Source organism: Zalophus californianus, chromosome 2 (assembly GCF_009762305.2).
Source record: "Zalophus californianus isolate mZalCal1 chromosome 2, mZalCal1.pri.v2, whole genome shotgun sequence".
Lineage (NCBI taxonomy): Eukaryota > Metazoa > Chordata > Mammalia > Carnivora > Otariidae > Zalophus > Zalophus californianus.
The window spans coordinates 60,828,878-60,854,867 of NC_045596.1; the positions used below are offsets into that span (position 1 = coordinate 60,828,878).

The following is a 25,990-nucleotide window of genomic DNA, read 5'->3' on the forward strand; positions in this document are numbered from 1 at the left end:
CAGTAGATGCCTGTAGCACTCCCCCAGTTCTAACAACCCAACAAGTCCCTAGACATTGCCAAATGTGCCCTGGGGACAAAACACAACGCCCACACCCAGAGAGATGCCCTATGGCAATCAAAAAAAAAATTGTTGAAATGACAGTAAGTTAAAAACAATGCTAAAAAGTGTCCCAAAAAACCCAAAAGAAGGCAGAAAAGAGGAAACCACAGATCTTCAAAATACATGAAGCAAAAACTGACAGAATTGCAAGAAAAAGACAAATCCACAGCTGTAGCTGGAGACTCCCAATTCTCCTCTCAGAACTAGTAAACACAAAAATCAACAAGAATAAAGAACTTGAACAATCTACCAACCAGATCTCACTAACAGAAAACTCCACCCAAGAACAGCATTCTCCACATTCTTTTCAAAGGCATGTGGGTTAAAAACCTTAAAATAATTGAAATCATACAAAGTTCTCTGACCATAATAGAACTAGACTAGAAATCAACGAGCAAAAGGAAAATCTCCAAACATGTAGAAATGAAACATACTTCTAAATAATCTATTAATCAAAAAAATTCAACAGATAGAACTTTCAAGTGAAATTAGAAAATATTTTGAATGTATCAGAGATGAAAATATGACATCAAAATCTGTGGGATTTAAAGCAGTGCTTAGAAGGGAAAAAAAAGTCTCAAATTCATAACCTAAAGCTGCTACCTAAAGGAACCAGAAAAAGAAAAAATTAAACCCAAAGCAAGCAGAACAAAGAAAATGGTTAAAAACAGAAATGAAATTATAAACAGAATACTAGAGAAAAAGTAATGAGACCAAAAACTTGGTTCTTTGATAAGATCAACAAAATTGACAAACCTCTAAGACTAACAAAAATAAAGAGAGGTAATAGCTTCTTTGATCTTATTTTGAAGAACTTTGGTCATACCCAATTTATAGTACTGTGGCAACTCATTTTAAAAATGATGCTGATAAATCCAATGTGTCCAGCCCAAGATAATGAAGGCTCTGGAAATCATGTCACATGAAAAACCATGCTTAAGTTTATAGCCAGAGAAGAAAATAATAAAAAGGAAGAAATGATTACGATGTTCAAATATCTGTAATGCTATCATAGGAAGCACAGTGATCACCTACAAATCAATGCCAGAGAAAATGGGTTTAAGTTATACCAAGGCAGATACTGGATCAATGTAAATAAGAGAATTTATATCAATTAGCTGACAATGAAATGGGTTGCTTATAAAACAGTAAGTTTTTCACTATTCAGTCTGAATGAGTATGGTATCAGAAATTCCACATAAGAGAATTTGGAGGTTACCTTTAAGAACCATTGAGGATATTAGGTAGATTTAAGCATTCAATAATTTAAGTGTGCTTCATTAATCTACAATTATACTATGCCAACAAAAAGAATCACAACTATAGCCTTCATTTTGGTAAGGCCTCATAAATACGTGTTTAAGAAAATAATATGCGAGAGGCAGCTGGGAAGATGGCAGAGTAGGAGGACCCTGGGCTCACCTCTTGCCGCGTCGCCGCCTAGAGAAAACCCACGTCGGCATAAATAACCCAGAAAGCAGCCCGAAAACTGACAGAACAGACTCTCCGCAGCCCGGCATAGACAAGAGACTAGAGCAAAGCAGATCCACCTCCTCCGATCGCTCTTAGTAAGATCCCATCAAAGTGGTGCCACAAGCCTGGCAGTGTGCGTGCGGCCCAGACAAGGTCAGCACCACTCCAAAGTGAGTCCTGCTCCAGGGAGACGGGAAGATAACCACACACCGGTCTGACAGTGACCCCAGCAGTGGGCTGGGGGCAGGCAGTGGGTCTGAGTGCAGGCCCCACCCACCAACAAAAGCTCCTCAGGGGACTACACAGGGACAGTGCCTGCAGTTTGGTGCTACTGCATCTCCAGCAAACGCCTGGTCTGACTCAACTCAAGCCCAAGGCATCCTCAGACCGGCCCACTAACAACACGGGCACCAGATTCTGCCCACAACAGGCAGAGAGCCACTTTAGACTGGACTGAGGGCAAACACAGCTCCGCCACAACGACAGGACACCCCTGTAGCAACACACATAGGAGACAGCCCTGACACACCATTTTCTGGTGAAAAGGAGACATTGTGCTGCAGGACCTCTTCTTCATAAAGCCACTACTTTCAAGTGCGGGAGATGCAGGTGTCTTTCCTAACACATAGAAACAGACACAGCAATAGACAGAATGAGGAGACAGAGGAGTATGTCCCAAATGAAAGAGCGGAACAAAATCAGAGCAAGAGACCTAAACAAAATGGAGATAAGTAATATGTCTGATAGCAAATTTAAAGTAATGCTCATGAAGATACACACTAGAATTGAGAAAGGAGTGCAGGACCTCCGTGAGACCCTCCACCAAGAGATAGGAGATATAAAAAAGAACCAGTTAGAGCTATTGGACTCACTAGATGGAAATAAAAATAGACCACCTGGAATAAATAGCAAACAAGAGGAAGTAGAAGAAAGGATCAGCCACCTGGAAGACAGAGTAATGGGAAGTAATCAAGCTGAGAGGATGGGAGGGGAAAAAAATATGCAAAATGAGAACAGACCCAGGGAACTCAGTGACACTGCCAAGCATAACAGTTGCATGATAGGGACCCCAGAAGGAGAAGAGCAAGAAAAGGTGGCAGATTTGTCTGAAGAAATAATAGCCGAAAACTTCCTGAATCTGGGGAAGGAAAGAGAAATCCAGATCCAGGAGGCACAGACAGCTCCCAACAAAACCAACCCAAAGAGGTCTGCACCCAGACACAAAGTAAATAAGATGGCCAAAAGTAGTGAGAAAGAGGGAATTTTAAAAGCAGCAGAGAAAGGAAAGCAGTGACATACAAGGGAAACCCTATACAGCTATCAGTGGGTTTTTCAGCAGAAACTTTGCAGTCCAGAAGGAAGTGGCATGATAAATTCCAAGTGCTAAAAGAAAAAAATCTACAGCCAAGAATACTCTATCCAGCAAGGCTTTCATTCAGAATAGAAGGAGAGATAGTTTCCCAGAAAAATAAAAGTTAAAAGCAAAACCAGCCACGTCCCCATCACACATGGATGCCATTGGCCTGTGGGTCCCAAATTCACAGTCTAGCCGCCCTCCTGCCTGAGTCAGCATGCACAGCCTGCCACCTGCTCAATGCCAAGTCAACACACCTTCCCCTCAAATTCCAGCCCCTGTGCTGGGTTGTGCACAAAAGTGGGCATAATTATAACAGCAGAATGAAGCAACCCAAATAGTGACACTAATTCTGTGCAATATATAATGGATAAAAGGAGTGTGCTAGGCTGAGAACATCCCCAACAAGCACATCAAAGGACAATACATACAGCATGATTCTGGTTAGTAAAAGAAACAAACCCGGGAAAAATAAAATAAGATGAAAACAGAGAGGGAGACAAACCGTAAGAGACTCTTAACTATAGGAAACAGTGTTGCTGGAGGGGAGGTGGAGGGGGGAATGGGTTAACTGGGTGAGGAGCATTAAGGAGGGCACTTGATGGAATGAGCACTGGGTGTTATATGCAACTGATGAATCACTGTCTACCTCAGAAATTAATAATATACTATATGTTAATTAATTGACTTTAAATTAAAAAAAAGAACTCCCCCCAAATAATAATATGCATTCCCTGGCTGGAAATGGAAATAACAGCCTAATAGCAATGCTAAGCCAACAATTCTAATTTCTTTGTTAAAATATACCAAATCAGATTTACATGATTTTGGAGGCTGTATATTAAGTAGCTACACAAAACTATAATTGTTAATTTGCACATAACACTATATTGTTTCCCTCTAAGATATAACAGTAATCCACATGGTAAAAAGAAGTGTCTGTAATCTCTTTTACTATTCCCAGAGGCAGAGAATGAAGCTAAATGCTTACATCTAATCTGGTCTGATGCTGCTTAGTCATCTGATCTTGAACCTTCAGTCTTCGAAGAAGTTCTTTGAAACCCACCATGGGTACAGGAATTAACCTGAAGAAATCCAAGTGGTCAATTATCAGACCTTACGCTTTTTACTGTTATTACAAAGTACAAGAAATTAGGGTTTTTCATAATAACATTCATGTAATTTCACAATAAATTTCTAGGGTTCAAAGGCAGATCAATGACTATGAAATCAACAGTGTTAAATCAGATTTTATTCAACTTTATTTTACAAATGAGGAAATAAAGTGCAGTCAAAAATTATACTTTTAAAGACAAGTATAATTAGGGGAGTGATACTCAGATTTCAAGGTTTTCACCATTTTATACGGCCTTATCAGTCAACATTTTTTTTTTTTTTTTTTTAAGTAGGCTCCCATGCCCAACATGAGACCTGAACTTATGGCCCTGAGATCAAAAGTTCCATGCTCTACCAACTGAACCAGCCAGGGGTCAACATTCTTTAGCAAATTTTAGTCCTTATATGAAAATAAGATGAAGGTATACTTACTTTTCAGAATCAGGGTTATCCACCTTGGCTTGTTCCCAGATAATAGGATCAACACCTACCAAAAAGAAGAAATATTTTTTCTGAAAAAAACTATTCTCTGTTTTTATATTTGTATGGGAGAGGCCTTCCTAAAGAAGCTGTAATGAAAAATGACTATTCAATATGACCGCTACAAAAGTGAAAAGTTTTGTAGGATAAGCTTAAAAAAAAAAATTATAGACTGAAAGGAAATATCTATAATCTATAGGATAATACATTAACCTCCAGAATATAGAAAGCGCTCCTATAAATCAGGAAGGAAGACAAAAACATCTAACAGAAAATGGGTAAAGGACATGAGATGTTAATTCACAAAAGATACAAACATGGCTAATAAACATATAAAAATATGCTCAACTGACTAGAAATCAGGGAAATGCTAATGAAAGTAAGTGATTTTTGCATTCAGAATGGCAAAATTAAAAGAGACTGACAATCTCACTGCTGGCAAAAAAGGATCAAAATGAGAAAATATTAAAAAAGAGAAATATGAGAAAAAGACGACATTCCTGTTACAATGTGTACAACTTTCTTTGGAGAGCAATTTGGCAGTATCTAACAATACATAAAATATATATAATCTTAACTCAAAAATTTCATTACCAGAGATCTATTCTAAAATACATATCCACGTGTTCTAAGACATATTTATAGGGATGTTAATTATTGCATAGTTTATAATAATGAAAAAGTGGAAATGACATAGAAGTTAAGTGAAGTAAGGTACATCCATGGTATTCCATGTAGATTTTTAAAAAGAATATTTACTTTCATGTACTGATATGGGATGGGAAGTGCTATGAAATACTACAATTGAAAAGGCAAGTTGCAGTAAATGTACAATGCAGAATCCTTTTAAGGATTTCCATGTACATATGCCATATTAAAATCACAGATAAGGGACTAATAGAGTATAATAAATTAGTAGTAGTAGCTATTTCTGTGGAAAGGAGACAAAGAGGATCTGTAATACAGTCAATGTAGTTACGCCATTTACAATCTTTTTTGGTGAGAATACATTTATTTAGGTTTTACTTGAATGCTCAGCACAAGTTAGAAAAAAATAAAAATATTAAAAGTGAATTATCTTTGGGTAGATGGATTATGGATTATTTTTCTTTAGTTTGTCATTTCCCAACATTTCTAACAAGCATATTAGCTAGAGAATAAAAAAGCTAAATGCAAACATTCAAAACTTTGTCCCAAATTAGCAGACATGATAGACACTAGTTTTATTAATAACCAACTAACACCTTCCAAAAATAGAGGAAGCATATATACTTCTAAATCTTTAATTTCCTCAACTCTGTGACTAAAAACATACCAGCAGGAGGATTCTGTAAAAGCTGTTTGATTTGTGCAGGAGAAAGTTCAGTTCTAGTCATAGAAAGGGTTACACCAAGTTGCTGCAACTGTGTTTTTATATTAGTTTGTTCAAAATGGGCATATAGTGTTGTAGCTGGAACTCTTCTTGAAGTACCATTTGGAGAACGCTCAACAACATAAATGACAACTTCTGTCCTGGGGGAAAAATAACCAAGTTATAAAAGAGCACACAACTCATAGCTACAACTCAGTATCAGTGCAGCATGTGATTTTAGAAAGGTGCTAGCTGAATTCAGAAATTGTTGTTTTAGAAAATAGTATTCTCTTAAATCTTGCAAAATAAAGAACCTTATTTAATGTTATGTTCACTTGTAAATCAACTTAAATGATAAAAGTTAAAATGAGACAGACATATAATATTTGTAAAAGGTTTGCTTCACTGCAAAGTCCTATGTAAATGTTACTATCTTTTCCAGCATTGAGAAGTACTTTGGAGACTCTGCTGAAGCTTATCTGATCTCAGTTATTATATCTCACTAATAATAATTCTTCTAACCCAACATATCCCAAAGTAAATGTTTTTGCAACTAAGTATGAAAATTACACAGAAGACATCAGAAGTAAATGAATCATAGTTATTATCCATGAATGAACATGAACAGTAATCAGTTAAAACTTTCCAATAACGTCTTTGTGGCCTTTGATTTGCACACACAGCCATGATTAACATTTCTTTCTGTTTCTGAATGAAAAATCTAAGGAATTATTAGCATCTGGTAAGTTAAGAACTCCAAGATTAAGGGGCGCCTGGGTGGCTCAGTCAGTTAAATGTCTGACTCTTGATTTCGGTTCAGGTCATGATCTCAGGGTTGTGAGATCAAGCCCCGCATCTGGCCTTCGCACTGGGCGTGGAGCCTGCAAAATTCTCTCTCCCCACCTCACTCTGTCCCTCCTGCCTCTGAAAAATAAATAAATATAAAATAAAATAACTCCAAGATTAAGAAAAATGTTTTTAAACAAATGTTATAAATACCGAATAATCACTAGCTGAGTAACAACATTCTAAGATTTAATTTGTGCTCTATCAACAAAAACACTATTGGATCACTCTCTTTGGACAAAGGCGCAAGGAAATAAATGGTGTATTTAATGTATACTTACTGATCATCTGGCAATGTTTTAATACCCTCTACATTTACAGTAAGGGTCTGGTTTCCTCCCAAAACTTTATGCAATGATTCTACCAACTGCTGTTGTTGGCTTCGAATATCTGTTTCTTTTTTGTTGAAAACTAAAACCACTAGCCCATCTTCATCTTTATTATTGGGCATACAACTATATCCTACTGCCTGTAGAATGACAAAAACAGTATCAAAACTATGTACAGATTTTACATCAGATGTTTAATATTAATACGTTAAATATCTGCTAAAACAGGGAAAACAGCTTAATGTCTGCTAATGAAGGAAATAATTATTCTTCCCACCACTCTGTGCCCTAGGTCATCACACAAGTATAAAGAGAAACTATTTTACCCAAGAATAATATAAACTTACAGTGAAATTAAAATTTCCTCTTCAACAGAGTAACCAAATAGCCTTCTCCTCTAAAAAACTTTGATATTCATTATTGTTGGGTGTTTCTGAACTCTGATGAAACAATTCCGCATATCATTATAAAAATGACTGCAAAACTCACGGACCAGGACCTAATTTATTTTACTATACTGACTTACAGAATGTTAAACTAAGTTTTAGATATACAAAGATATGATTACTATACTTTTTTTCTAAATATAAATACTTTAAAAGTAGAATAACACTGTCAACCTTACAATACTATAAAGAATGTCTACATCATTTTATGGTTTCATGTAATACAAAACTTTACAAAGCATGTTAGTTTTTAACATAATATTAAATATGACAGATTATACCTTTCTAAGGAATTACTCTTTTAGACAGAAGCCTTTTCTTTTGTCACCACTTATAATGCACCTTTTTAAAAAAGATTTTTTTGGGGGGGGAAGGGGAGAAGGGCAGAGGGAATCTCCAGGAGACTCCCCACTGAGCAAAGAGCCCTATACAAGGTTGGATCCCGCGACTCTAAGATCATGACTTGAGCCAAAATCAAGAGTCAGATGCTTAACTAACTGAGCTACCCAGGAGCCCAATAATCCACCTTTTAAAAAAGAATTCTAGTTCTCATTTTATCATATGTATGTTATATATCAACTTAAAAAAAAAGTTCTATTCAACCTATGTCCACTGTATAGCTCTTAGTCACTAAAGTATAAAATTTCAACTATATACACTTAAAAATTCTTTTTGTTAGAGTGATGAGATAGAGAGATGTTCTTTAGTAAGATAAGCTAGTAACTTTTTGTTGTTTAACCATGTCGAGAAGGGTCTGATCCTTAGCCTTGCAGCTCCAAACACAAGCTTACGTACATATTGACTAGAGACTGACACAGGCAACAAAAAGTTTTTTTTTTTTTTTTTGCCACTGAAATGTGGCTAGGGTGCCTCGGTGGCTCAGTCGGTTGAATGTCTGACTCCTGGTTTTGGCTCAGGTCAGGATCTTAGGGTCGTGGGATCCAGCCCCAAGTCAGGCTCCGCCGTACTCGGAGAATCTGCTTGGGATTCTCTCGTTCCCTCTGCCCCCCGCACACATGTGCTCTCTCTAGAAAATTATTAAATACATCTTAAAAAAAAAAGTAGCTGAAGTATAAACTGGATTGCAATACATTAGTTATTAAAAATATGCCATCAAGTCGACCTAAATACTCTTGACTGGCTGATGAAACAATCTCTGAGAAGCCAAATTCAAATGAGAAGGTTGTTTGGTAGGCATGGAATCAGAAAGAAAAAGATTATACTGTTTTAATGGCTTTAGCATCCAGTTATAATAGTGACAACAGAATTATACATGCCAAACAGAACATACAGTCTGTCTGCTGGCTAGGGTATACATTCCTCGACAATGTTACATGAGTATCACCGAATTCTAGTTTTGGGTCTCCACTTTATAGATGCCAAGCAGACCACTCCCCTTCTGTTAACATTTTTTCCTGTTTTAAATTACATTCTGATCATACCGTCCTTCATTCATACTCTGGTCACCTTCAATCACATATACGTAAGAAATCACTTCAATTTAATAACGTCTATATCTTTAAAACAAAAGTATAATTGTACCATATTCAAGGAGTACTAAAGACCAAGCAATTGTTTCCTTCGTATTATTTTAATCCAAATATCACATTCTCTCTTACACACACTCTTCAAGTGAGGATCAAAAGAAATACTAATACCTTAAATCGGCAAAAGGGATTTTCTTGTGTGAATTCCACTGGTGGAATGTTATTGTTGAAATATCCTTTTCCTGTTCCCCAAAAGGCCTGCAGCTGATTCCATTTTGCTAAAATAGCATCCCTCTCATCTCCCAACAGCGTTGGAGCAGAAAGAGCACTTGCAGTATTTATCAGTTGGCTGGACTGTGTAGGAGCTTGTGTGGGCTGACTGAAGAGACCACCTAATGCTAGAAATGTACCCCGTAATTAGTATTTCAAAACAAAAGAATGCATCAATTCAGATCCTAGGTATGGTAGGCCGAATAATGCCCCTTCCCCCCATCATGTCCACATCCTATCCCCAGAACCTGTAAATATGTTACTTTACACAGCAGAAGAAACTTTGTAGATGTGATGAAATTAAGAGATTGAGTTCAGACTATCCTGGATTATCACTAAGTGGGCTCAACACAATCATAAAGGTCCTGAGGAGGGAAAGGGGAAGTCAAGAGTCAAAGTGAGACGTGAAGATGAAGGAAGGAGCTGGCTACAAGCCAGGAAATGCGGGGAGAGAGACTAAAAGCTGGATAAGGCCAGGGAATGGATTCTCCCTTAGAGCCTCAAGAAGTAACATGGCCCTGCCAACACCTTGATGTTAGCCCAGTGAAACCCATTTCTGAATTTCTGATCTCCAGAACTATAGGATAATAAATTTGTATTGTTTTAATACACTAAGTCTGTGATACTTTGTTATGGCAACATTAGGAAACTAATATACTAGGACAATTCTTATAATGTTAAACTTAACTTTTCTAACGATTATCTTCTTAATACAAGTAATTCCATTGCCAGTACACTAGTTGGATTCATATTAGACCCACATTAAAAAAATGCATATGGATATAAGGAAAAGTAAAGTTTGTGAAGTTGCAGAACTGGTTTTTAAACCTTAATTGCTATTACATGTGTGTAATAAATACAAATTGGAGGACACAAAATAAGCAAAAAGAATCATTATATCATTGTTTTATCCGTATCAACTTAATCACTTTTCCTTCTCTTACTACAAAGAAATACATAGTAAAAAAGAACAACAAATGAACTAAATCATTAGGATTCTAAGCTAAAAGCTTTAGCAGGCCGTGTAGCTTTGGGTAAGTCACTTAACTTCTCTGTGCTTACAATTTCTCCAACAGAAAAGGTAAAGTTGTTAGATCAGATCAGTATCTCCAAAGTGGGAGGTTAAGTATCCCCAGTACATGAAATTATAGCTGTCAGGCAACAGTTGAGTCACTAAATGGACTAATTCACAGAACAAAAAGTTATCTTTTAATTATCTGATAATGTATTTTAAAAGTTTCAGTTTGGTACTAGTCTGCCTTTAATGACTCACAACACCTGCTTATCTCACATTTTACCAAAGGAAAGCATAAGTCTAAGGCTTAGAGCTTAAGGCAAAAGTATTAGCTAGAATCTATTAACATTATTACATTTTGTGTACTTAATTTCAGTTATCCTGTTACAGCAGATGATACCGGCTTTCCAAAATTTATAGCAGTAATACAAATCTTCCTTTTAAAATAAATAGGTAATGTTTAAAAGAAAACTGACTTAAAATTCTTAATAATACAAATGGTATAGAGATAAGAGAAAAACCACGAATACCAAAATGCTCTGAGTTTTAGGGCCACTATATTAGATGATATTTAACTTTTCTTTCAGATCTAAAGGTTCTAACTACCACAAGGTCATTGGGGCTGCTACAGGGCTAGAGAGGGTCTCTTATTATCCTCCAGATGAATAGTATTAATTTCCAAATGGGAACATATAAAAATTGTAGAGAACTGGACTAGAAGCCAGAAGACTTGAATCCTGGTCATTATAAGCTCATAAGCTATTTATTGTAGGGGCGCCTGGGGGGCTCAGTGGGTTAAGCGTCTGCCTTTGGCTCAGGTCGTGATCCCAGGTCCTGGGACTGAGCCCCACGTAGGGCTCCCTGCTCCGCGGGGCGCCTGCTTCTCCCTCTGCTTCTATCCCTCTCCCTACTTGTGCTCTCAAATAAATAAAATTGTAAAAAAAATAAATAAATAAATAAATAAGCTATCTATTGTAGCATTGGCCAAGAAATTCCTAGGCTTTATCTCTTCAGCTTTTAAATGAGATAAATTATGATCTGGACTGATTTACACTGAGCTTCCTTTTTACACTTCAAACTAGATTACAGCAATACTAATCTACTCAGAGTTCACTAGGTGGAAGGCACTGAGGAACTCAAATTACAAAACCCAATACACTCTTTTCAAACCTTAGTGTATTAGACTTCTCATACCTTTCTAAATTCTCAGGGCCCTCATGCTGTTGATTATTGCTTAGCTCCCAAAGAAAATCTTCAACTTTCACTGAACACACATCCTCCTTGAAAAGCTCTTTTCCTTTACATTTCCTGACAATATATAGTCTGTCCTGGTTTTATATACCATACATACATACATTCATTCATTCAACAAATACTTATTGAGTATCCACTAAATATCAGACACAGAGCTAAATACTAAGGACAGAGTGGTAAACAAACTGAGCAAATCAAATAAATAGTAACAACTGTGATAAGTCCCTCAGAGAAATACAGAGGTCATCAGAGTACTAAATGGGGGAGCTAATCAAGTGGGGGGCGGGAGGTCAAGGGAAGGCTGCTCTGCTCCACTAGAAATTCACTAAGGCATAAAGGAAGCAGTCAGCCAGGCCATGATGTAGGGGCAAAGATGAACAGCATGGGCAAATCTCTGGTAAAGAGGAGGAGGAAGATGAACCAGCAGAAGCAATAAAGAGTACTAAACAATTAGGTAAGAAAAAAATAGACCAGGTTATCGAAGTTAAGGGCTCATATTGGCCAAAACTGACAATCTGAGCATCAAAAAAAAAAAGAATGCAACCAACTCAAGCACATTCGATTTCTTAAAACCTTTGCATTCAGAATTATATTTTTTAAAAGATAAAAAATTTTTAAAAACCTCAATTCCTTGGACACCACTGCAAATAATCGGGCCACCAACAACTTCTTTACAAAAACTGTCAATTAAAAAGAATTTCGCCTGCCTTTCCTCTACAAATTATGTTTCAGGGTGACCAAGCAATCTTGTGGGATGATTAAAAACTTCCTTTTACAGAAGAATTTTAGTGTGGAAGGGAGGGCAGAGTTAGGAAATCACCATTTTGCAACTCCTAATAAAATAACTGACTGAGGCAATGATCATCAATGAATGAAACCATTAAGTTAAAGACTGATGGGGAACTTTATAAGACAGATTGGCTGTCACTCCCCCAAACCCACTGATCAATCTTAGCATCACCAAAAGAGGGATACACCTTTTAATGTGATGCAGTATGAAGTACACTGCACAACTGGCAAAGTATCCATGCCAAAAAGTCAAACTTGAATCTAATGAAGTACCTAAAGCTAACTTCATTTACCAGAAAAATGGGGGATAAAGTTGAATGATACTACAAGGAAACAAATCTACAATTGGGGACGTCTGTAGGGCCAGGACAACTGGCCCAGTCTCTCCAACAATTCTTGAGGGGGGAAAAAGGAGTGGGGAACTCTCTATACTAAAAAGAAACTTGAGGGGCGCCTGGGTGGCTCAGTTGGTTGTGTCCGACTCCTGATTTCAGCTCAGGTCATGATCTCAGGGTTGTGAGACCCAGCTCTGCATGTGGAGCCTGCTTAAGATTCTCTCTCACCCTCTCTCTCCCTCACCCCCGACATGCTTTCTTGTTCTAAAAAAAAAAGACCTTGAGATATGATAACAAGAAAATGAATGTGGGGATCTTGTTTGGATCATGATTTGAATAAACCAGCCTTAATGAAACATATGGGGAAATATGATTAAGGACTAGGTATTAGATGATACCAAGGAATTATTAATGGTGAATTGGAATGAAGTCCAAGTTTTTAAAGAGAGAAGCACAGTAAAGTGAGGGTGAAAGGACATGTTGGGATTTGCTTTAAAATACTTCAGCAATCAAAAAAAGAAGTGGGGGGCAAGGAGATAGATAAAACAAGTATGGCAAATTCTGACTTGCTGAATCTATTCAGTAGACTATGGGGTCATTTTACTCTTTTGTGTATTAAATTTTTCATGTAAGTGAAGAAAGTAAGTATTCATTGGATTTGAGAGGATTAATGATCTGTTTGAGTAAAGAAAACAGAATCCAGATCAGTGTGGGCGAAGAGGTAACAGAAGACAACAGAAGGGGATCCCCTTTTCCATAACTATTTCATGTAGTTTATGAAGAGGAGAAGAGAACAGCAACTGAAGTGTGATGTGAGATTAAAGTTTTGTTTTGTGGTTACTGTTTTAAGAAAAAGGAAACTTCAGGTTGTTTAAATGTGGATAAGAAGGATCTTTGGGGAGAGAACTTGAAGACTATTTTGGGGAGAGGGGTATTGCTGAAAAGAATAATCAACAGTACAAGGGTCGCTTGGAAGAATGCGATCCAGAGCACAGGTGAAAAGGGAAAAAGGATGAGTACAGAGGGCGGCAGATAAACAGATCTGGTAGTGGGAGACTGAAGGAACTGCAATGAGGGATTTTATTTTCTTTTTGAAGTGGAGGTCAAGGCCATCTGCTAAAAATAAGAATAGAGAAATCTGAGATTTGGAGAGAATAAAGGTTTAACTGTTACAGAAGGTGGGAGAATAAATTAAATAAACTTCTAAGGATTACCAGGCAATGTTGAGGCCCCAACTTAAGTCAGTGATTAAGAATTTAGAGGTATTATTCAATCTTTTGTATTGCGTGATTTTTCTCAAGCAGTATCGGATAGACAGTTGGGCTTTCACCCGCTTGGGATTTTTTTACCCCCTCAGGCACATGATACAATGACAAGAAATTTTAGCATTTGGCAACCAGTGACTGAAATGGAAGGACATGGAATCTAAGCTAATTAGAGAGGTTAGTGAAGACAAGAAGGAGCTGATGGAAGAACAGAAAATGTTCTAAATGGTCTAATGGGCTAAATGAAAATATCACTGATCTAAAGACCTAATGAGGTCTAGGAACAGCTATATTCGAAGTACTTAAAAAGGCAGGCTAAAAGAACAATAGGTTGTGGGATGGTCACACCAGTGATTTTGAAATTAGAACGTTTTCAGATGTCACCAAGGTCCAGGGTAAGAATTGTTTAAGAGAAATGGAAGGTTTTTGGAATAAAAGGTAGATGGCATGACTGTTTGAATATTTGGCATGTGATGTTTAAATAACCCAGATAGATAGAAGTTGAAAAGAAAAGGAAGACTAACAGCCAGTTGCCAAAGTTTTCAATGAATAAGAAGTACCGTCCAGGAAGTCAGCAGCTGAGATTAGACATATCACAGACAGTATAACCAGACAGCAAGCATCTCATACAAGCAGGGGTTTTAAAAATAAGGCAACAGCTCCATAATCTTCGCAGATTAAACTCAAAACTCCCTACAGCAGCAGGTCCCAATGTCATTATGATATGCCATGCAATGCTTTTGTCAGTTATCCCCTCTACTTGGAATACCCTCTTCTGAATTTATCCAACTAATTCTTTCAAGATTCAGCTCTTCTTTTGTATTCCACAACACCCTGTAGGGGTTCATTTTAGTGCTTTCACATTACATATGTATTTTGTATAACTGGATGTTTATTATTCTAATTAAATATTTGTTATTCTGTCTCCTTGTAGGCTATTAGCAGGAAATTGTGGCTTTCAACCTTATATTACCAGTACCTGACATACAACATACAGTCAGTAAGTGGCTGCTAATAATTGAATAAGCCCCTTTATTCTGCAAATGAATAAAATCAAATTCAATTTCCCATTTTTCCTAATGAAAGTAAGTGTAACTATGATAACTGAGAATTGGAGAGACTATTTCAAGAAACAAACAAACAAAAAGTTCACTTTCCCCTTTTTCTCCTAAAGTACTTGGATTTCCAACAAAGAGAAATGACCGAAATACTAGAAAGAAGAATTGAGACTACTATTCTCTTTGTCCTATTGGCTAGACAATTCCTGAAATTCATGTTTAATAAACTAATAATCTTCAATAACTGAGTAGGATGAATTTTAGCCAATCAATCAAGTTACCTAAGAACAATGAAATGAAAGTGATTTTAAGAGGTAGCAGACTGGAAAAGTGAAAAGAGCATTAGGTAGGAAGTCAAAGAACTTGAATTTATGTTTCTATCCTACATCTTGGGAGGTCTATGGAAGAGTCACAATCTCTGTTTCCTCTCTTCACCTATAAAATGGAGGTAAGAAGAGTACTATTTCATAGGGTTCTTGTGAGAATCAAATAAATTAATCCATACAAGATAACCCTGGAGCATACTGCCTTATCAGCTATCAAAGACTAATTCTAAGCTTGTGTCAAAGGACTTGGAAGCCAAGCCGAAGAGGCTTGTATCTTTGGCCAAAAATGGAACAATTTAAGTATCAATAAGGATAATAACTGCAACAGATTAAAAAATACCAAAGAGCTGAAATACTTAAGTTCCTAACATTAAATAAAAATTAATTGGTCTCCTTTGGAGAATCATAGAGAACCAACTCTTTATTTTGAAAACTAATTATAAATATGGAAAGAATCAACCAAATAGTAGATAAAGTTTCTCTTTATAAAAGTATTCTAACAAATACATGGAAAAAGAGTCACAGGGTCAGAATAATACCATTTTGCAACCCCTGATAAATTAATGGATCGAAGTAATGATCACCAACAGCCGCTGCTAACACGACAAAGAATAGACACGACTGACATTACATACCTCTTGATAAAGAATGCAATACGACCTATAGTCTTGCAACCCAACAAAACACTGAACCAGCAACATAAATAGGTACCTACATCCAACCCAATTTACAAGAAACACGAAGACAACGAAATATGTTAAACTATACCACAGGAATGCAATCCAGTAAAGTCCTGACTTGAAAAATTCTGTATGACAAGTATCTCATTTCTTTAACAAACTGGGGAAAAAAAAAAAAAAAAAGAGGGCTAACAGGGGAACTTACAAAGGTTTAAGACAAATAAAACTAAACAATAATGCTTGCACACTTACATGACAAAACTATAAAGTAAAGTAAAGTAAAGAACAGGTCACCATGAAAGAGGACGATCGTTCCTCTGACAGGGAAGTGACCGTGAGCGCAATGTGGAGGGCTTCTCAAGCGGCTGGCCAGAGGCCACCTCCTGACATAGGCAGTGGTTACAAGGGTGTTCACCTTGATATAATTCATTAAGCTGTACTTTTGTGCAGTTTTCTTTTTTGTGTTACTTTTAACAACAGGGAAAATTTAAACAATGCTATTACACACAGAGGCTTTATAATCCTGATCCTGTCAATCACTCTTCTCCCCACTTGCTATCTTCATATATAAACATGAGAAGTAGCTTTTGGAGTCTTGTGGAACATAATATTGATAAATCTTCGAAAAAAGAGATATCCATTAAAGCGTTTTGACCAGTGCACTCAATGTTAGCTATATGTCACAGTTTTATATTTGAAGTAAGATGAAGGCCTCTTATACTTACTAGTTTGCTGTTGCTGCTGCTGTGTATTAAATCCTCCAAATCCCAGTCCAGTTCCCAAACCAGTACCTAAACCAGTACTACTTCCAGTTGTTGTGCCAAAACCAGTACCAAAGCCAAAACCTTTGTTCTGAGTACCACCGAAGAGTCCTTTGAAGGAAAAATGTAAATTGCAAAAGTTAAAAAAAAAAATCTGCTCTCTAGCTCATTCACTTCTACAAATGACTTCAGATGTCCTCTTACCAGTAGTGCCTGTGTTAGCTGGAGCAGAAAAGCTGAATGCAGAACCTGCCGCTGTAGATGTTGTCCCAAATCCTCCAAACCCACCTAATTTAAAAAGGACAAATAAAACAGAAAGGAAGAATCTTTTGTATACATAACTAATTTCTTTCTTGAATTATTTTATATCATTGCTACGTAAAAAGACAAAATATTTTGATCTAATTTTTCCTTTCTCTACTTTCAACTTCAATTTTTTAAACTATACTACTAATCAAGAAGTCAATGTTGCAAGAAATAAGTGACTAAGTATTTAAAATAGAAATACCACAATGCAATATATACCCTTCAACTAAAGGGCCGATTAACAGTTACAGGTGATAAAACATGTTAAGCCGATTACCATGCTTAACAAACTCTAAAATGATTATGCATGTACTTTCTAGAGTAGGAGGTGCAAATTCAAATGCCTACAAGATTTAGGCTGAGAACATTAATAAGTGAAACAGACAACATGAATAGTTTTTAAAACTGGCAGGAGTTTCTAAATTCCAGCAGGTTACTGCTACGGGAGAATGGTAGTTTAGTAGTGTTGTATATTCCTATTTTTCCTAAGAGAAACAGAAGATCTAGATTTTCTACATGAAATTTACAGAATTTTAAACCCTAATTCAATTTTTTTTGGGGGGGGACAACAAATTCAAACGTTTTTAAAATAGTGTGTCAAACAGATCATACTGGCAGACTGTGGTGCCAGTTTGCAACTTTGGCTTTGGTGAATTAACTTATATTCTCTTTTAGCTTATGTTTCTACTTAGTCTTCATGAAAACTTAGGAACTTTTCAAAGGAAACATAATGAACTCCCTTTCTTGAAGGAAGAGATAAGGGGAAACCCCCCCAAGTGGAAGGCAGCGGTAAGGAAGGAGAGCAGAACTAGCACAGCTTTCTGCACTAGTCTGGCAACTGACGGATATGCAAATTTCATTTTTAGGTAAGTTTAGAAATGAAACTCATCTTAACCATATGTAACTTCACATATGAATGGGATGGAATGTAGCCAATCTAATACTGTTTTTTTTTCTTATTGTCAGTTTTTACCTGATTACCAATGTGGTGCCAAAAAGACTTTTACGAAAAATATTTGAACCGTTAGTGCTGAATTATGCCACAGTTTTTTGCAATTCTAACTTTTAATCTCATATATTTCTAGTAAAAGAGACAGATTCATGTTACATAAAAGATATAAGAAGGAAAAAACCCCAACCCTCTGATGTTCATCATATAATTTTGATTTGGAAAATTACTTAAGAATAGACTGCATGTTGTAGCCATAACCAAATACTCTATTTTCTTGTAGGTTCTATTTGCAGTTTTGGAAACCGTAAACATTTTCATTAAAAAAAAAAATCACCTAAAAGTATAGAACATTGTTCTCAGTCTTTTTCATTATTCTTCCCTCCTACAGAAAAACTACTGATATATTCTGAATTGGCTACACAGTATTAGTGTCTTATCATGCTTAATACCAAAAATGTTTATTAGTAATAGTGGATCTGCAAAGATGCAAAATAAACAAGAATTTCTATCATCCCTTTGCTGAAGTCTCAGTTAATGAACATATATAAAAGTGGTTAAAATACAGTTATATTATCACAACTCAATACTTAACAATGATAACTCCACATGAACATGAAATCAAGCAAATACCAACAGGTTGATTTATTGTTGTTGAATTACAAGCTGGGTGGCTCTGTTCGGAAACACAAATTTCAAAATAATGTTGTTTTACCCAGTGCCAATTTTAAGCAAACAGGGAATAATAAACATACCAATGACAGTGATACATGATCACTTAAAATATACCTTAACGATAATGGACAGTTTTATCTTTGGAATCCAAGGTTTCAAGTATTCTTCAAAATGTTTCAAATCAGATGCCAAGGTGATATTCGCACTGCAGTAACAAATACTGCACAAATACTCAAATAAATTTTAGGGAATAAATAATGTTTACCAAATGCATATAATTGGCATGGGCAGAAGTAGAATAATGTAAGAGAATATGGACAATAAATTCATATACGAGCAGCAGAGGAACAAGACTTTTCTATAGGATAACTATATGAAGTACACACAGACCTATTTTAAATTTATATACACATATATACACATTATAGTTTGTGTTTTGCAAATTTCCAATGAGCTTCAACCTATATAGATACTAAAATCTTCATTTTTTTTTTTAACGCAAAGATGTCTAGCCTACCTACTAGAACTCAATGCTATCTGACAATAAATTAAGTTGCTCTGCTCATTTCTCAAAAAATCCAGCAAAAAATTGGGGGCTTTTTCTATAATTACATACCTTATAGAAATGTATCCTAATCTGCTGAGTGGATCAAAGAAATACATTATTGTTGTTATACACCTTAAAAAAACAAGACAGGATACTGCTGTTCGTATAAGACTTGTTTCTCTTGGGAAACACAAGGACAATCAAATGAAATTCCAATGAAAGATGCAGGAAAAATGAAAAAAAAAAAAAATGACTGCAGGAGTCCAAGAATCCCAGAGAAATGGGCCTGACTGCTGAGCTTCTATTTTGGAAGAGATATGTAACAATTTGGAAAACATATTCTACTCAAAATAATAATCCATTCCAAATTCTTGTCACTTGGAAGGTATATTCTGTTCAATCAAATTCAAGTTTAACAAAGGAACGTTATAACTTGCAAGACTTAATACCAAATCTTTTAAGATAGTCAAAACTGGATACAAATGTTTTTGATTCGACACTAGAAAATGAATTTCCTTTCTTCATTAGACAAGTCGCTGTTCTTTCCAAAGCTAGGAACCACAAAATATTCTTGGACTCCAGCTCCCGACATTCGTTACACATACGACCCGCAGTATCTACCTGCACTTGCCAGACTGTTACCAAAATTGAACGGAGTCGCCGAGGTAGTAGAAACACCGAAATTCCCAATATTAAAGTTCACTGCAGGATTAGCAGTTAATCCGAAACCCCCAAAATTAAACCCACTGGCGGTGGAGTTGGCAGTCTCAAGCCCACCAAATCCTGATAGGCGTGTAGGCAAAGAAACAAACAAAATTTTAAAACGGGGGAGGGGAAAGAAAAGAAAAAGAAAGCAAGATAAGGATTAGAAGAGTCAGCAGGTTTTACAGAAGGGAACAAAGACAAACCTTGACTTAGCTCCAAACGAGTTAAGAAAGCGCAGGTGGGGACAGGAGAGAGGAGCAGGAGCGTCAAGTCCCCGCGGCAAGAACCAAAGGGCCAGCACCGAAGGAGCCGCAGGGCAGCGCCCGCGGCTCCCCACCCCTCACCTCGCCGAGCCCAGCAGAGGGAGCCGAGCAAGCGTTCCCGCCGGTCCCGGAGGCTGAGGTGAGGAGGGCAGGGCGGGTCTCCCGCAATGGGAAAGAGGAGCCGCCCTCCAGTCACTCCGAGAAGGGCTCCCCGGCGGCGGGAAGCGACCCCCAGAAGGACAGGGCCCTGCGGGGACCCACGCACAGCGTGAGAGCCACAGGCTGGGCCTCGAATTCCCCCGCGGCCTCCTCAGGAGCCGCCTGGGCCCACTTTGCCGCCGCCGCCGCCGCCCGCCCTTTTCCGAAACACCTAAAATCCCCAAGCAGCCAGGAGATCCCTCCGCCCCCAGGATCCCCGAACTGGAGAATCTCGGACCGAGGGGGTGGACCGGAGGGCTCCCTTTCTCCCCGGGAGAAGGTCCGGGAGGATCACTCACCCGCGGGGGCTGCGGTAGCTGCAGCGGTGCCAGAGGTGCCCGAGGGAGCCCCAAAGTTGAAGGCCATGTCGCGGGAGCAGGGGACCAAAGCGCTGCTCCCGCGACACTCGGTGCACTCGGCTTTTCAGTCCCGCGAGTAAACTGCCTTCGGATTCGGGGGTTCCGCCTCTTTTCTGGCCTAGCCTAAGAGGCCGGAACGGCGGAAAGGCGCAGGGGGCGGGGGTTGGAGCGGGAACGCCCCCGGTCCCGCCAGCTTCCGGGGGCTTAGTGGCTTCACGTGGTGTGGGGCGTCGCGAGCGTGGGGAAATGCTGCGAGTTCGCGGGGGAGTGCCGTCGGAAACCCCTTAAAAGCTGCCTTAGGGAGGACCCTTGGAAAAGGTGTGCGTGCGGTTGAATACGAATGTGTAATGAGGACCGGGTAGGAAGGCCAAATCCTCATCTCCGTAGTGTAGAGCGATGGATAATGCTAAAACTCATGAAAATAGACGAAGCATCCTGTTATCTAGTCATGGGGATAAATTTAAAAAAAGGGGGGGTTAACAGAGGTGCCTTTGAGAATGGTATCTGTTTAGGTTCCTTTTTTTTTTCATAACAAATCCTATAGAATTATTTGATTCTTAAACCTATGTGCTTGTATACTTTAGTAAAAATTAAAATAAGCCATTGTGTCTATCAAAATGACAAATCCTTGGACCTAGCTACTTCTAGGAATTTTATAAATGGACAAAATTATGGACTACAAGGTTGTTGGTTACAGCATTGTGTATAATAACAAGTGACTGGAAACAAACGGGTTTGCTTAAATAGTTGCATTTATATAAAGGAATACTATTCAGACATGAAATGGGAACAGTAAAGCTCTTTGCGTACTGAAAAGAAAGATCTCAAAGATGTATCACATAAAAAACAATTAGAATACTGTCTGTGGTATGCTACAACTTTGGTGATGGAAGAAAGGGTTAGAATATATAATACACATTCTTGTATAAAATATTCCTGGAAAGATATATATAAAAAAGTGAGTAACATCGTTGCCTCTGGGAAGATGAACTGGGTTATCTGGGAGATGGGTGGAGGAAGACTTTTCACTATAAACCCCTTTTATGCTTTTTGAAAATGTAAACGGTTTACCTACTCAAAAAAATTAAATCACGCCAGTAGTGGTAATTGCAGGAGTCCCAGTGAGAGTGCCGACGCAGGGAAGAGGACAGCGGGAAGGGAGACAGGAGCAGATGGACTTGATGATTGATGGGATCCGGAGGGAAGGGAAAATAGTCTAGCAAGAATCCCTGGTTTCAGGCTTGTACAACTGGGTGGATTGTGATGCCATTCCCCAGTAATGGGAATTTGGAAGAAGACAAGAAAAAATGAATTCCTTTTTTTTGCTTTCTGGATTTGAGGACAATCTGGCGGAGGATATCCAGCAGGTGTTTGGTATGTGCAGCTGAGGTTGAACCCAGACCCGTGTTTCGGCTGTAAGTGTTTAGGTTGTAATTGAAGTCAGGGAGTCAATGGAATTGTCAGGAAGAGTTATCAAGTGAGAAGAGGTTGCAGCTGAGCACAGGTATTAAGAAGCGAGCAAACAGCCCTCAACAGCCTGAGAGAGCATGGCCAGAGAGCTGGGAGAACCCTCAGAGTGAAATCACAGAAATGATGGAAGGGGAGAAGGATCGGGGATGAAAAAGAACGGGTGAATATTTCTTCCATAGGAAGCCTTCTCTGACCACCCTTTCTAAAATAGCACATTCCAGTCCTGTCACTGTGGCTTCTTAAATATTCTTAGTACTTACCACCACCTGTTTATTGCTTCCCGCATTTAATATAACCTCCACGAGGACAGGGAACTCTTTTGTTGTTGTTGTTTTGTTTTTAACTGGTTGTATCCCTACTGCTAGCAGTGTCTGCCCCCGAGACAGACCTTATTAAATACCGTGGAATGGGTGAATGAGTTCCGTGATATGTCCCTCTCCTGTATTCATCTCCTTCATCTCCTAAAGTCTTAAGCATTTCTAAAACCCTTCATCTCCACTGCCATCTCCCCGATTCCAGTCACCATAATCTTTTGCCTAGACCAGGGATTAGCAAATGATGGCCAAACGTGGACTGTCATGTATTTGTGTAAATACAGTTTTATTGGAACACAGAAACATCCATTTGTTTACATGTTGCCCAGGACTGCTTTTATGATACAAGAGCAAAACTGAGTAGTTGTGACTAGAGAGGCTTGCAGAGCCAAAACTGTTTCATCGGGCCCTTTTACAGAAAAGGTCTGCCAACCTGTACCTAGACATTGCAGGAGCCCTTGCGATGCGGTGCGCTGGACTGTTGGACTGTGACCTCATTCTGGGTTGCCCTGCTGGGAGAAGGAGCTACACCCAAGCTCAGGTCCCATGGAACCAGGGTCCTCTTTACCCCAGTGATGGAGATTGTAACATTCTGGAAATAGGCAGCTGGCAGTCCCAGACAGTTTCTATAAACCATTCACCCGAAATCCAAACTGCCTGTTGCTCAGTGGCTTGTACATTCCTTCATGGACAAGACTGCTTCTTCACGCTTGCCCCTTAAAAAGGGGGACTAGAAGGCAGGTATGTGCTCCTTAGTGAGACCAAACAGTACTCTGGCCCTTGGCTGGCCTCCATGGGATGACAGGAGGATGGAGGGTCTGTGCCTTTTTTCTTGCTTTCCTGGCCCTATATCCCTGAACATTTTTATTTTCCCCAATAAAACCCATGACTTAACCCCTGCTATGCAGCTTTGTGGAATTCACCCTGCAGGCTGGTGCATGACACCCACACAAGATCCATCTTGCATGCCAACAGAGACCCCAAAGGACCCACCTAACATGGCAGCCTCCTAACTGACCTCCCTGCGTCCACGTAGACTCTTCCAATGTATTCACCTTGCAGCTAGAGTAGGCCTTTCTGAACAAGCCTGCCATGTCTCCCATTTCTCCCCCGTCCCCCTCAATCCAGTTTGCAACACTTCCTGTTGGTCTTAAAATAGACCAAAATCTTTAACATGGCTTAATAAGACCCAAGTTGATCTGGACCCTGCATTTCTCTCCAACCTTATCTCCACTATTCTTCCCTCTCTGAACTCCAAGCAAATATCTTCTGTCACTTGTAAACATGTTCCTTCCTGCTCCTGCCCCCTTTGGTTAAGGGTCGATACCTGAGCCTACTGGCCCCCAGTGCTCCTGAGGGGCTCCCCGGGCTCTGGAGAAAACCCTGGGGCAGAGGAACACAGTGTGGGGCCCGCTTCAAGCTCAACAGGTCAGGCTGCCTAGAAGTGGCCACCACAGCTGAGCAGAAATCACAAGTGGCCCAATCTGTCAAGAGGGCAAAGAGCATCTTTCAAATGAAACTCCAGAGACAACTGGTCATCTGATGACATAACATACAATTCCCAGTGCAATTTCCTAGAAACAGTTTTATTAGTGAAATACTTCATTGCATTAAGGGTAGAAATAAACAGGTCAAGAATCACATGAAATGAACCAATTATTTAAGCTACAGGAAGAGCATTCTGGTCAGTATTCTGTTTGATAGCCACGAGCAATTAATTCCAGAAATAATGCCCAGAGGGCCAAGTGTGAAGGTTACCTTTTGCACAACTTGTATCTCAAGCTATTTAAATAGAAAAAAACCAGCCTCCCTTCAGTAAAAACCCCAATAGGGGTTAGTCGTATAGTACTTGCTCCACTTGACCATTAGTATCTTTCTAGAACATGAGGAAATAAAGTCCAGTAGGAAAAGCCTCGAGCTAAAAGTGGCAAAGCCCATTTCCTGTCCTGTGTTCAACTCTCAATTTTCCCTGAGAGAAGCGAGGTCACCTCTATTTGGTTTCTCCCTAAATTGAGTGTCATAGTACAGGACACACATATTCTGTGATAATGACAATCACAAAGACTTTGGAGGCCTTTCCAGGATAATGGCTCCAAGAGAATCAGCATGAGGAATAGTTTGTTCTTTTCACCCTAAAGCCAAATAGGCACATTCGTTCTTCTTAACCAATCTATAATCTTGACTGCAGTGTATGGGCTTGCCACAGATTTTTCAGAGAGAGAATATCAAACGGGATGTTAAGCCAAATAACTATTAAGAATCACATGGCAGTAATATGTTTTTGGTCTCCCTGCCTGTGTGAGAGTCAGTCAGAAGTGTACATCAGCTGTTAAATCATTTGTAGTATTTAAAAATTTCCTCCTCACAGATGACTATACCCTGATAATAGGATGAACCAATGAATATGTACTGGTTTATCAGTTTTATTCATGTGGATAAGTAGATAAACAAAAGAATAAGGTGTGCCAATTATATAGTTAAATATTGATAAATTCAAAAAAATCTAGATATTTGGCATTCTTGAAGACAAAATATTTTCAATTTAGTTTTTCCCCTTTTGGTGATTTGGGATATCTACAAGTTCTATCTTCATTCACAGAGAAGTTGAGAGTTGAATGAATTGCCCCCTCAAGAAGGGAACATGTCACATATTGCTTTAGTGTAGAGAGAAAGAAATTGGGGCAAATAATGGGATTTATTACCTCCACACAGGGATCAAAAGCTGTATTTGTGAAATCCATGGCTTTTTCTCTTCATTTGCTTACACTGAACTCCAGTTTTAAACACAAAATCCTGTAAGATGATTCAGTTGTTAAGAAATTCTATGTACACTTTGCTGGGTAACTATATAGGTTTCTCGATCAAAAATGAATAGTGAATTTTGAGAACAAAGAAAATGACCTTAAATATGCTTGAATTTGTGACATGTGATGGTTCCTAATCCTCTGATTTAGGTAGGACTGAAAGCCAAGAGGTCTTCCGAGGAGAGGCGGCCCTGCTCCTGGGTCCCCAGGGACCTTCCTTTAAAGCATTTTTGTGCAATATTTTAAGACATCATTCATTCTGTCAGCAAGGTGATTGTCGTGGGAAGCGTAGGGCACATTTTTCTCTCTTCAGTGAGTGACAGTGAACCACAGAACACTGGAAGGGACCAAATCTGAGGAAAGAAAGCCAACTTACAAAAACAATTTCAAAGTTCCCAAGAAGACTGCCTGAAGAAATGTCTTGTTAGTGCAGTCAGACTTCCTGAAATGTATGTGTATCCTAGGCTGTGGAGGGATGGATTTCCCATATTCATAAATAATTTTACAAAGAACCACTCAATAATATTGTAACTGACAGAGTATCATATTTGGCAAGGGTGACTGGGGGAAAAAAATCAGTCACTGATGACAACTCCCAGAAGCACCTTTCCACATCGAGATCATTTTGACTGAAAAAAAAAAACCCAACTACCCACAAATGTC

At 38.5% G+C, this 25,990-nt stretch overlaps 1 protein-coding gene and 1 long non-coding RNA gene across 3 annotated transcripts in view; one reads left to right on the top strand and one right to left on the bottom strand.

The window, feature by feature from the left end:
* NUP54 (nucleoporin 54) overlaps window positions 1–20,830 on the bottom strand; it is a 31,193-nt gene extending 10,363 nt beyond the window's left edge. Inside the window, exons 1-9 of one of the 2 annotated variants that reach the window (XM_027597536.2) lie at window positions 20,680–20,798; window positions 19,836–19,997; window positions 16,942–17,025; window positions 16,702–16,848; window positions 9,156–9,382; window positions 7,004–7,191; window positions 5,841–6,037; window positions 4,478–4,532; window positions 3,921–4,014 (exon numbers count right to left, since the gene is read on the bottom strand). In XM_027597536.2, the coding sequence (XP_027453337.1) occupies window positions 3,921–4,014; window positions 4,478–4,532; window positions 5,841–6,037; window positions 7,004–7,191; window positions 9,156–9,382; window positions 16,702–16,848; window positions 16,942–17,025; window positions 19,836–19,997; window positions 20,680–20,746 (1,221 nt within the window). In that variant the 5' untranslated portion in view covers window positions 20,747–20,798. Of the gene's footprint in view, window positions 1–3,920; window positions 4,015–4,477; window positions 4,533–5,840; window positions 6,038–7,003; window positions 7,192–9,155; window positions 9,383–16,701; window positions 16,849–16,941; window positions 17,026–19,835; window positions 19,998–20,679 lie in introns of both variants that reach the window. The other variant, XM_027597537.2, reaches the window with a different exon arrangement.
* Window positions 20,235–25,990, top strand: part of LOC113924177 — a 66,768-nt gene continuing 61,012 nt past the window's right edge. Inside the window, exon 1 of the long non-coding RNA XR_003520567.1 lies at window positions 20,235–20,321. This is a non-coding gene — a long non-coding RNA (uncharacterized LOC113924177). The remainder of the gene's footprint in view (window positions 20,322–25,990) is intronic.